Source organism: Crassostrea angulata, chromosome 10 (assembly GCF_025612915.1).
Source record: "Crassostrea angulata isolate pt1a10 chromosome 10, ASM2561291v2, whole genome shotgun sequence".
NCBI lineage: Eukaryota > Metazoa > Mollusca > Bivalvia > Ostreida > Ostreidae > Magallana > Magallana angulata.
The window spans coordinates 32170775-32184167 of NC_069120.1; the positions used below are offsets into that span (position 1 = coordinate 32170775).

A 13393-nucleotide genomic window follows, 5' to 3' on the forward strand; every position below is an offset into this window, starting at 1 on the left:
CTTTCGTGTGAAATCAAGTAAAAATGCCTGATCCCTTTAATTAAGACCAAGAGACTCGCAAAGTCTATTACAGATAACTTATATTAAAAACGATCAAGATTTTGTAATGCATTATAGAAGCAAAGTTGTTGATGGTAACAATACCTATTTGGAAAGAATATGGAAAGAATATACATGTACCAGTATAAAATCTTATATATGTTTACTATACAATGTTAAATAAACAAACATATTCTACTTCCGGTAAGGTAATATTATATAAATAGTGCCTGTTTGGGAGGGTAACAGTTGAAATTGACACCCCGAGAAAACCATTGTCAACCGACGCGAAGCGGAGGTTGACAATGGTTTTCGAGGGGTGTCAATTTCAACTGTTATCCTCCCAAACAGGCACTATTTATTTTGTTATACTGAATGTCTTTTTTAAAATTTTTAAGAAAATTTTACTGCTTTTATATAGGAATAACGTGAATTCTACAGCGAACCGTACGCGCATAATTTTCGCGCATGTAACATTTTTTAATATTACCCGTTGCCAAGTGCGTTGCTAACGCTGAGGGTAATAGTAAATATTATTAACTGCGTCTTAACCAATCAGATTTCAGTATTTAACATGAAAGTATAACAATATCAAATATCTTGGGTAATTTTCCTTTCGACAAATTTGATACCCGCGAGATTTTAAGTGAATGAGACACGAAGCTTTCATGAATGATAGACAATTGATTGAAGATGTGTGTTTATCGAGTTTTATTTTCTCAACTGTCATTTCCGGTACTTACCGGAAGAGTTCAAATTCATGTTTTTAACAAGTTTAACAGAGTTTCTTGGGTTTTATCTAGCCTGATAAACAGTGATGTACACCAGGCAAATGTACAAGAAATACCAGCTTTTGTTTTTAGCTCACCTGAACCTAAGGTTCAAGTGAGCTTTTCTGATCACCCATTGTCCATCCGTCCGTCTGTAAACTTTTCACATTTTCGACTTCTTCTCAAAAACCACTGGGCCAAATTTAACCAAGTTTGGTACAAAGCATCCTTATGGAAAGGGGATTATAAATTGTTAAAATAAAGGGCACAGCCCTTTTCAAAAGGGAGATAATTGTGAAACGGTGAGTATAGGGTGCGTGTCTTTAAAAATCTTCTTCTTAAGAACCACTGCACCAGAAAAGCCAATTTTTACATAAAAGATTGTATATATAGTGAAGATTCTAAATTGTAAAAATCGTAACCCTCGGACCAAAACTGGGGCCCCAGGCGGGGTTCAAAGTTTAACATAGAAATACATAGGAAAAATGTTTTAAAAATCTTCTTCTCAAGAACCACTGCACCAGAAATGCCAATATTAACACACAAGCTTGTATATATAGTGAAGATTCTAAATTCTAAAAATCGTAACCCTCGGACCAAAACTGGGGCCACAGGCGGGGTTCAAAGTTTAACATAGAAATACATAGGAAAAATGTTTATATGACTTTTGTTCCATATATTCAACTCAATTGTGCACCAAAAAACCCAACGTTGTCTCCCTGATTATTGTCAACTCATTGCATAAGTTTATAAGGTTGTTTAATCAAGAAATGACGGATGAATACGATAAGGTGTAAAAATTCATTAAATGTTATTTTAGTTTATCGCTTAAATTTTATTTGGATACCTTCCTCGATAAAAATAAAAATTAACAGGTAAATCTATTTGTTATCGGGAACGGTCTCCAAAATAAATGTAAGCGATAAATTTATCTTGTGATTTTGTTGCAATATTGCAGCTAGTTTGGTTGAGCATTATAGATACGGCAGATCAACGCATGTGGTGTGGATTTATTTGTTCAAAGAGTGTTTAAAGCAGAAAGAAGATAATTTATTTTTGAACTTTGAAATTTCTTCGATTTTTGTAACCATGATGAGTTATGATTCATTGTATTACAAATGTATCACTACGTATTTTATAAGGAAATATACTGAGTATACAATCACATGGTGATGTTAAAATTGCATATAAAAATATAGTTGCATATTGTGATATTTATGGACTTATTGTACGTAAGACCTGACTCAGACAGCGCGTGCAGGAATCTCTATCTCGTGGGCTCCCTGGTCGAGGACGGGTGTGTCCTGGTGCATGGCGAGGGCTATTGTGAACTCTTGTTGATGAACCCTTGTTTTATGTGTATTTGTATGTTGTCTGCTTGGCAATAAATACTATTATATGTACGAATTTAGTTACCGTAATCCGCTGAATATAATACGCACTTTTTTCCAAGCATTTTTTACCGTGAGAAAGGGGTGCGTATTATACATCCCTATAGGATTTGGACATATTTTTTCCCTAGCTGAAGCACGGGGTATCATACTGCCGTATTACCTATGCTGTTCACAGACAGGACCGCTCCCCGCTATACATCGTAACATTCCTTCATTATCACATATATATTACTATGTAACCCTTAGGAAATCATTGTTATACTACCTAGTAGCATGTAATTAAAGAAAATGTACACTTTAAGTCTGTTAATAAATAAACTGTTTCAAAATGGCCTTTAAAAATTAATTTGAACTGCCTATTCTTTATTTCCGTGTACGCCGCCATTACAGCTGTTATTAATAGAATGCGGACTTCGATGGCCACGTGCTATTTGTAGACGATCTTTGAAAACAGCTTACACATCAGTTGGCTCATTTTTAACCATTTTCAAGTAATTTTAATTAATTTATTGCAAATAATTATGAATAAAAATAATTCTATAACCTTTTCCGTTAATTGAAGCCATTGAAACAGTTGTGGTCCCCCACCGCTAACGCTTGACACCTTGGGTATCTCAGACACCCCCTTAGGCTATGTGTACTATACACAACACAACTATTTGTGCATAAATTTTATTAAGTCCCAGGCCTCTAATTGATCACTTTGATCGGAGTCATTTAAGAATTTAATTAGGTCCGTTATCTCCATACCTGTACATCGTCTTTTTTTCACTTCACAGGGATTGTAATGACTAAACAATTATATCACGCTTGTTAAAAGTAGTTGATTTTTTTTACGGTAGAATATTTAATACAAGGCCTATTTCAAACATTGATTATGAATTAAAGATATTACCGCGATGTATTAGTTACAATAAATCCGTATCTAAGAAAATATTGTGTTTTTCTTTTTTCTGGTAGCGTATTCCCGCGATGAAGTTGAGCGTGCATACAAAGTATACTGCTTTGTTGATACTCAGGATTACTGTTTGGTCAATTTTTTTGATGCGTATTATACATCCCAACAAGCTTTTTTTTCACCATTTTCAGGCCCAAAGTGGGGGGTGCGTATCGTACACTACTGCGTATTATATTCACCGGATTACGGTACACAAAATATTTGATATAGGACTATTGGTACAGAAATTTAAATTAATGATACCTATATTAAAGAAAATGTCAGCTCGAGGCCTTTGTGGGTGTTCTGATCTTTGATATGTATAGTGAAGATTCTAAATTGTAGAAATCGTGACCCTCGGACCAAAACTGGAGCCCCAGGCGGGGTTCAAAGTTTAACATAGAACTACATAGAAAAAATGGTTAAAAATTTTCTTCTCAAGAACTACTGCACCAAAAATGCCAATATTTACCGGTACACAAAAGATTGTTTATATAGTGAAGATTCTAAATTGTAAAAATCGTGACCCCCTGGACAAAAAGTGGGGCCCCAGGAGGGGTTTAAATTTTAACATATATAGGAAAATGTTTTAAAATCTTCTTCTCAAGAACTATAATGCAACAGTTTGGGATATTACTATGCATACATGTACATCCTATAATAATGTAGATTCTAATTTGTAAAAATCGTGACTCCCAGACAAATAATGGGGCACCAAGAGGGGTTCAAAATTTAAACATTTTAAAAAATATAAATGAAGCGCTTAAAAATTTTCTTCTCAAGAACTACAATGTTATAGTTTGTGGAATTATTATGTATGCATCCCTGGCTTATGTAGATTCTTAATTGGTAAAATAGTGACCTCCGGACCAATACTGGGGCCCCAAGAGGGGGTCAAAGTTTATTATAGAAATATAAAGGTAACATGACAAATAATCTTCTTCTTGAGAACTACAATGCTTCAATTTGTGAGATTACTATCATGCATACATGTACAACCTTGGATAATGTAGGTTCGATAGTTTTAAAATAGTGACCCCTGGACTAATACTGGGGACCCAAGATGGGTTAAAAGTTAAATGTAGAAGTATATATGGAAAATGTTTTAAAATCTTCTTCTCGAGAACTACAATGCTTCAATTCAAAATTATAAAAGCCGTGACCCTCGATCTAATACTAGGACCCCAATAGGTGTTCAAAGTTTAACATAGAAATATAGAGGGAAAATATTTAAAAATCTTTTTCTAGGGAACTATAATGCTTCAGCTTGTGAGATTACTATGCAAGCATCCTTAAATAAAGTAGGTTCCAAATAAATAAAGCTTTGGCACTGGACTAATACTGGGGCCCCAAGCTGGGGTTCAAAGTTTAACATAGAAAGATATATTGAAAATGTTTTTAAACGTTTTTTCTCGAGAACTATAATGCTACAGTTTGTGAGATTACTATGCAAGGATCCTCAAATTGTGTAAACTCTAATGTAGTGGAACCAAGAGTTATCTTTCTTGATGTTGTTCTGTACAGTCTGAGAGGTATACCTCTTGATGTGGAACTCTTCTACGATCAGTTTTTCAGGCTGTGTATGTGCGGTCCCGCCGCAGTGCTACACATTTTCATTCCTATGTTACTATTTATGTTGTTAAAGCCAACCATAAACCTCGGACCAAGACTGGGGCCCCAGAAAGGGGTTCAATGTTTAAAATAGAAAAATCATATGCTACGAAATAGAATGTTACAAGGAACTGCTGTTCAGGTGGGCGATGTGGCCCATGGGCCTCTTGTCATTAATCACTTCTGTTCATCCGTTTTCGGTCCAAAACGAAAACTATATACAGTTTTTAATATATTTAACAAAAATTAAGAAAAAAATATTTCCATAAATTTTTGCGATATCGAACCCATAACATAAAACCCCTAGATATATAAGGTTAGCTTATGTCAGGTACTCTAACCACTGAGCCATTTCAGACACAACAATGTACCAAAATATAAGGCCTCTGACGAACGGCAAGTTCAGAATTCGTATGCAAATTAACTTCTGGCAAACTGTTTGCTGCAAACTTGCAGCAAGTTCAGAAATTGTATGCAAATTAGCTTTCGGCAAACTGTTTGCGGCAAATTTGCCGCAAGCTTACAGATGAATACAGGAACTTTAAGATATTACAACATAAGGAAAAACAATAAATGAACACTAAAAATAATTTAATAATGAGTTACTAATACATGTACTATGCTTTTTAATCAATTTACAAATAACTTCTACTGGTGATTAACAGAGATGTTAAACTTAAACAGTTGCAGCAAAATTAGAGATAAAGGACACAAGTTAAAATTATTAAATTTTACACATTTTATAAATTTAAAAAATAGACACAAAATGATGAACAAACCATAATGAAATTTGACAAATAGTACTTAACCAATCGGTGATAATTTGTTGCTGCAGATCGATAAACTTGAATGCAGTTTGATCACAACATGCATGCACAGATGGACTTGGACAAAAGTTCACGATGAGCGAAGTTCAAACCAAATAGTTCACAATTAAGCCCTGCAAGATCACTGGTCATACCGGTATTACAATTAATCACAGCATTCTTGATGTCTTTTTTATGACAGTCTCCTGTACGTGCTCTCCAATTTAATTTCACACATAATCAATATCACACAAATAGCCGAATATCACAATAATGTCCACAATGGAATGGTCTGTCTTCAGCACTGTTGTTTATATGGTTTTCTACGTAGTGAAGTCACACAAATTCTGTCTTCACTCTTTTTTGATTGCATCATTTGATCATAAAATCAGTGAGTTAGTTGTTAATGCATGGTTTTCTTTAGGTCTGTGTAACCCGGTCACCGGGGCAGACACCTATTGGGAAGATAAATGGATTTCATATAAGCACAATTGTTTTCAAATTTAAAGCAGTTTCTAAGAAAAACAATTAGCCTATCATATACTTACTCCATCTATTAATCTATATAGCTACAAATTTGCACTACTAACTCTTGACTATGTGAGTAGAACATGAATTTTAATAAAAATGTAAATCATATAAAATGTACTTATACACTATGTAATGATAATTTCCTAAATTTGACGTTGTTTAAATAAATTTTTAATTTAGATTATTTGTTCATGCATCACAACAATGTCAATCACGAGCGTTTTGCTAATTGATTCGACACCCGGCATTGTCATAGGGACGGCCTTAAACTGTTAAACTCATCACAGTCTTTTGTTTTATATTCCAATAACTTTTTAAACTGCCATTCAACGAATATATTTTCATTACTTCACTTACTTTTTCAAAAACGTGCTCATGATCATACATGAAGAATTTTCCGTATGCTGTTCAGTTAATGTTAAGCTACGCGCGCGCTGATTGGTCGATCAATAGCTAGCCGCCAATTTTCACATTCGATGCTGCCATGTTGTTCGCATCACCGAGATGGTAAAATGAATGAAAATAAGGGAATAAGGCTGTGCACAAGGTAAAAGAAAGATTGTCAATGGAGTGTTTACTTTTGGAAAATCCACGGCTAAACAGAGGACGAATATAAGTGAATGAATCGAGTCTCAACACCCAAGGCCACTGCATGCACCATCTCATGCATGATCATGAGCACGTTTTTGAAAAAGTAGGTGAAGTAATGAAAATATATTCGTTGAATGGCAGTTTAAAAAGTTATTGGAATATAAAACAAAAGACTGTGATCTTTTATGATGTGCTTTTAAGGAGTTTGCCAAAAGTTTGCCACTACTGGCGAAGAAGCTGCAAACATAATTGGATGTCTGGTAAACTTCTGGCAAAATAAAAGAGGTTTACCAGAAGTTCGCTACTTACTGGCAAAGATTGGCAAACAAGTTCCAAAGTTTTCTGGTAAACTAATCAGTTTGCCGAAAATCAGCTGCAAATTTGCAGCAAACAATTCATTTTGGTAAGGGTAGACTGTTTAAATATTATGTGTGACTTTGACCACAAATTTATGGAATAGTATTATTTTTTCATAACATTCAATTGTTAGGATAAGAAAATGATATTTTTTAATGTATAGTAGGTCATCTCTCCACGTTTTTATTGATTGAAATCAGTTTGTTTTCCAATAGACCTTATTTAGACTATGAGAAAAATATGCACAGACCCAAGAAAATGCCTTGAAGTTCTAAAAAATGATAGTATTTGCAGGTTTTGATACATATACACCTGTTTGAGTCAACATATTCCAAGTATTGAAAATGTTTATAGGTTAAAAATCAATGATATGTAAATTGCATATTGTTTTAAATGTTTTTTTTTAATAAAAATATCAGATTAATTAATACTTTAATTTTTCAGTAGCTTGTCCGACCGTGTATGGGCATTTTACACGTCTTATCCACCTATCTTCTTTATGATTAATACTTTTACATGCGTTTGATTTAAACTGTATAATAGTTTATAACTTTTGTGGCTTAATGTAAAAATGCAAACATTTCTTTCTTTTAAAGTTTTCATTTCAAACGGCATATATACATTTAAGAAAAAATCTTTACTGTAATAAAGTGTTTGAATAACCAGTTTTTTTCTTCTGAATGCCAGGTGTCCTAGCAGCTGTCGTGGCTTTGTCAGTGGCATTTGGTGGTATAATGGCTTCAGACACTTTATTTGTTGGATTGTTGACGAATCTTGTACATTTACCAATGCAAGTTTACCAACAGCACTCTATGGGACAGTTTATAAATCGCTACTCATCTGATATAGCAGAAATTGACTTTGTGATGCCCTACTCTGTTAGATCGATGGCAAACATCATACTTCAACTTTTATCAGTTGTTGTAATAATTGTGTATGCAGCACCAGTATTGGCAATTATTGTCCCTGTGTTGGCCATATTGTACTATGCCATTGAGGTGTGTATGTGTGTGTGTGTGTGTGTGTATGTATATATATATATATATATATATATATATATATATATATATATATATATATATATATATATTATAAAATCCAAAATGAGTAAAGTTAATCCACACAAGTAATAAATAATAAAAAAATAACAGAAAGCCGAATCAAAACTCTACTGGTTTCATTATAATCTTCAGGAGTTTTGAACAATCACCATAGATACATAAGTACATACATTTCAAATGATCATTGTGACGTCATATAACATCAAATATATGTTGCGCTTTTCAGAGTTCATTATGACGTCATAGTATAAGCGTTTTGTAATAGTACGGGAAAAACATATAATATATTCAAATATTCTATAATTGTACAAGAAAAACATAAAATATATTCAAACATTCATAATTATAATGCATTCAGTTTTGGTTTATATAATGAAATGAAATGTTTTTCTTTTGTTTCACGCTCTTTTTCGGTTGTTGTTTTATAAAATTTATAGATAGGACACATTGTAAAGTTGATTGTTTTGCAGATCAATTGTACATAAATCAGAGACATGTTTATTACTTGAAATTTCATTTTTTATTTTTTTTTTTATTTTTTTTTTTTTTGCAGAACATTGCATATTGCATATACTCCATTTCTCTGGATAGGTAGTGTTTATCAATACTCATTTCTCTGGATAGGTAGTGTTTATCAATTCAGGGTTAACAAATAGATTATGGATACTGTTCACTTAAAAGAAATCCAGCTTGCTGTCACATTGACAGCTTTTCACTTGTTCAAAAATCAAATAATCAAACGGGGGTAACAGTCAGAGGAGTCTCAGATTAAGGTTTTGACTTCAAAATGAAGCTTAAAATGCAAACACCAGACTCTCTGGCATGTGAATCTAAGGGCAATGGTACTCAGGAGATTGCCAAGACCTGTGGGCCTCTTATTCAAATGTGCTTGGAAGGGGAAAGACAATAAATACACAAATTGGTCAACATTTAAAAGAGTGTTTAAAAAATAATTATGCATTGTGTTGGAGTTCTGTAAGTTTGTCATTGTTACTTTTGTGAGCAATGTAGCCTCTTGGTCCCTGTTATTGTATTCTAAAAGAACAATGTTTCACATTTGCCTCTTCTTTTTAAGAGATTTTATGTTGCAACATCAAGACAACTAAAGAGATTAGAATCAACTCTCAGATCACCAATATATTCCCACTTTGGAGAGTCAATAAATGGAGTGGCAACCATTAGGGCCTTTGGACAACAAAACGTATTCATACAAAGTTCTGAAAATAAAGTAGATGAAAACAATAGATGTTATTACCCTTCCATTGTTGCAAACAGGTTTGTATTTTATGTTATTATACCCCCTGCAAATGAAGTTTGGGGGTATATAGGGATCACCTTGTCTTGTCCATCCGTGTGTCTGTCTGTGAAAAATTTGCGTCCAGACCATATCTTTCTTATAGAGAAACATTGGAAGTTTCTACTTCTAACAAAGATTGCTTAAGACCTTAGGGTGTACCATGACCTTGATCCAAGGTCATTTGGGCAAGGTGAAGGTAACTGGCAGGAAAAATGCAAAATTTATGTCCAGTCCATATCTCTCTCATGTATAAACATTCAATTGGAAGTTCTTATTTTACACAAATATTGCTTATGACTTGAGGGTTTGTCAAGACCTTGACCCAAGGTCACTTGGGCAAGGTCAAGGTTATTTACAGGAAAAGTGTAAAATGTGTGTTCGGTCCATATCTTTTTAATGGACAAACATTGGAATTTCATATTTCACACAAGGATTGCTTATGACCTGAGGGTGTGTTATGATCTTGACCCAAGGTCATTTGGGGAAGGTCATGGTGACTGACAGGAAACAAGAAAAATATTTGTCTGGTTTATATCTTTTTTATGAAGAAACATTAGAATTTCTTTCTTTCACACAAAGATTGTTTATGTCCTGAAGTTGTGCCATGACCTTGACCCAAGGTCATTTGGGCAATTTTAAGGTCATTGTTAATCAAAATGCTTAAGGTGTCCCACTTCTCAATGTTTTTGTATCCAGAATTTTTTAAGAATTATACCATTGAAATCTGTAGATAAAACACACTTAAAAAATACAAAGATAATGGGAGGTCAGTGTTCATCCCTCTGAGTTATGGCCAATTTAATTTGACCTTTTTGCACCTAAAATGCAATTTCAGTCTGATTAGGATTTGTTGTCAGTATTTTTGATTAAGCAAACTTTTTTCTTAAAATATTGTTTTTAGTTATGCACAATGATCACACTGAATAGAGGGATTACGAGAAAAAAAAATTCAACAAAGCTGCATAAATTTTCTGTGACCTTTTTGCACTTAAAATAGACAATTTCTATAATAGTTACAATTTGATTTAAAATAAAAAACATTCTGAATATCAAGAATTTTATAAGACTAATCCAGTTTGCCTAAATATGTATTCAGTATCATTTTAACATAATAAAACATGGGGGGGTCAGTGATGTCAAATTTTAGATATATGGCTTCAAAGGTAAAATTCTTGCAAAATTTGGCTTCAAAATTTTTTGACATATTCTATATATTTGCATGATTTTTTGCTAAATGTCTATCACTCTCTCAAAATTTTGTTTTGTACAAGTCACACAGGACCTATAGAACATGTCAAACCTATCATATGTTAAGCATGTGAATAATGAATAAAGTATAATAAAAAGAAAAGGATATTTAAAATTCATAAAATTGCTTGTTTCTGTAATTGTTGACTAAAAAACATTCCGCACGAGAAAATAGTCCCCCCAAAACTCTTTTGTTTCTTGAATTTGAGTGGATTTTCTTTATAAATGTTGTGTTATTATGAAATGGTGATCTTTCTGTGATCTCATCTGTGCATTGAAATCAAAACGTGAGGAGTGGGATACCTTAATTCTTGTCTGTGTCATGTCTTATACTAATGGAAATGTTTTGAAGGTAAAATTTGACACAAAGCTTGCCCGTGTCAAGTCACATAAAATTAAAAGAAATAGAGCAGTTGTTATTGATAGAACACGGACAGTTAAATAGATAGCATCCATCATTTTTTGTTATAGAAAAATACTTGAGTTATGATTTTTGGGAGTTGATTTTAATCAACTCTCCTATGCAGTTACTCTGGCAAACCGAAAGTGAAACAGTGTTATGACCTAAGCACAAATCATTACCACTGACAAGACTAAGTTCTTGAAAATAATAGAAAAAAATTCGATGTAATGTATGCCGAAGCATTGTTTTTCAAGGAAACTTATCTATAAACACTTTGAAAATAGTCAAATTTTATATACTACGAACAATTTAGATATTTTTGTAGTCTCATGTATTCCTACGCCAAAGTTAATATAGTCTCGTTCAACCAGACGCTCGGCTGAGAGGGGGCTCTCTTGCTTATCGGATATTATCAGAGACAGCCGAGCATCTAGTTAAACGAGACTAGAGTACGATATCAATAGTGCTTGGATCCATACAATTTTTAGAATTGTTTTGATAACTACTGTTTTGATAAATACTTGTAGTTGAAATCTATCTTTAAATATTATACAACATGATTCATATGGGGTTTCTCGAAATTCTTGTCGGAAAAGTCTAAAAATTCATATTATAAAAAAGTGCATAATTCAAATACAAACTAGAAACTAATTGCCATGCAAGATAAATTGATTTTAAAATAAATGATAATCGATAAAATCAACTCCCGTCAGTACTTCAGTACTTTGATTTTTCTTAGCGGGGGGCTTCATTTGTGAACTTGCTCACAGTACCTTTAGTTTGATGATCATTGCAACAGTTGCATTTGTAATTTGTCAATGTCAGAAGAACATAGTAAGTATATAAGCAAACCAAAAATATCCCATCAAGTAGAATTTATGTCTTTGTGCCATTTATAACAAAAACAATTTTTATATAAAGATTGATGTGAAATTATGCCCTGAGTAAGTGGACCAAAGATATAACAGATGATATTGAAAGGGACATGGTCGTGTGTCAAAATTTATTTTTCCATTTTGATAACATTTACAATGCTTAAATTTATTAGACATTTCTTAAAGTCAACCAAAATTTGAGTGTCTGCCGTCAAGTTATAAACGAGATAGAGTTTACATTTCTTTCTTAAGTTTTTTAGCTCACCTGAGCTGAAAGCTCAAGTGAGCTATTCTGATCACATTTTGTCCGTCGTCTGTAAACTTTTTACATTTTGAACTTCTCTAAAACCACTGGACCAATTTCAACCAAATTTGGCACAAAGCATCCTTATGAGAAGGCAAATATAAATTGCAGAAATGAAAGACCGATCTTCATTCAAAGCGGAGAAAACATCGAAACTGTAGAAAAAGGGGGGTGCATTTTAATCAATCTTCTCCTCAAGAAGTATTGAGTCAAATTCAACGTAATTTTGCATAAATAATCCTTATGGAAAGGAAAATATAAATTGCAAAAATTATCGGCGAATTCTGTTTCAAATTTGAGTAATTTACGAAAACTAGATCGTTCTTGTTGCGAGCAACGAGTGGGTCTTCCGTCCGATTTATGAGTAAATGAGATAAAATCCTTCACTTTTAAGACTAAATTGTTAATCAACTCAAAACATTAGGGGAAAAAATTTCGGCACCCGAAGCTTGAACCCGGGTCGCCTGGGCACATGTCCACGACTCTAACGACTGTGCTACTCGAACTCTCGCTTCAGGACTTTCATGCTTAATATCTCGGGAACACATCAATCGATTTCAAAACAAATTACATATTCTGAATCAGTAAAAGAGTCTCTATCAACCCATTAGAAAAATATATAAAAAGCTGAAAAAACCGATTTTTTATCTTTGCTTCCGGTGACGACCGGAAGTGACGGCGGACGTTTTTATGACCATGTTGCAACAGGTAAAATTAATGTCTATCCTCACTGAAAATTTCAGCCCTATATCTTTATTTGTTCTTTGGATCTCTAGCCGCCAAAATTGACTTTTAAAAATCGTAAACGAACGATAACTTCCGACCGGAAGTGGTTATCAAAAAAAGGAAACGGCGGTACAAACTTCAGATGCCGACACATCAACCCTTAAAATTTGAAGAAAATCGAATGAGCCATCTTCGAGAAATCGCCTGCACAAAATTTGTAAGACAAAAAAAGAATAAAAAGAACTAGACACGATCTCGTTGCGACCAACGAGGAGGTCTTCCGTCCGCTGAAGACGGAAGACCCTAATAATAAAAGACTGTTTTTGTTTAAATCTTAATTAAGGAGTGTTTTTCAACTTGTACTACAGTCCAACACCCTTTTATGTTGAATATTTTAGATAGAAAATTAGATAAAAAGGAGAGAAAGAAATGGAGAGAAAGAA

At 33.4% G+C, this 13393-nt stretch overlaps 1 protein-coding gene across 6 annotated transcripts in view; it reads left to right on the plus strand.

Annotated features, from left to right (window-relative positions):
- Positions 1-13393, plus strand: part of LOC128168234 (multidrug resistance-associated protein 1-like) — a 404229-nt gene that overhangs the window by 321983 nt on the left and 68853 nt on the right. For 4 of the 6 annotated variants that reach the window (XM_052834426.1, XM_052834422.1, XM_052834425.1 and 1 more), the window contains one exon: positions 9173-9372. In XM_052834426.1, the coding sequence (XP_052690386.1) occupies positions 9173-9372 (200 nt within the window). Of the gene's footprint in view, positions 1-7723; positions 8035-9172; positions 9373-13393 lie in introns of all 6 variants that reach the window. The other 2 variants (XM_052834423.1, XM_052834424.1) reach the window with 1 other exon arrangement.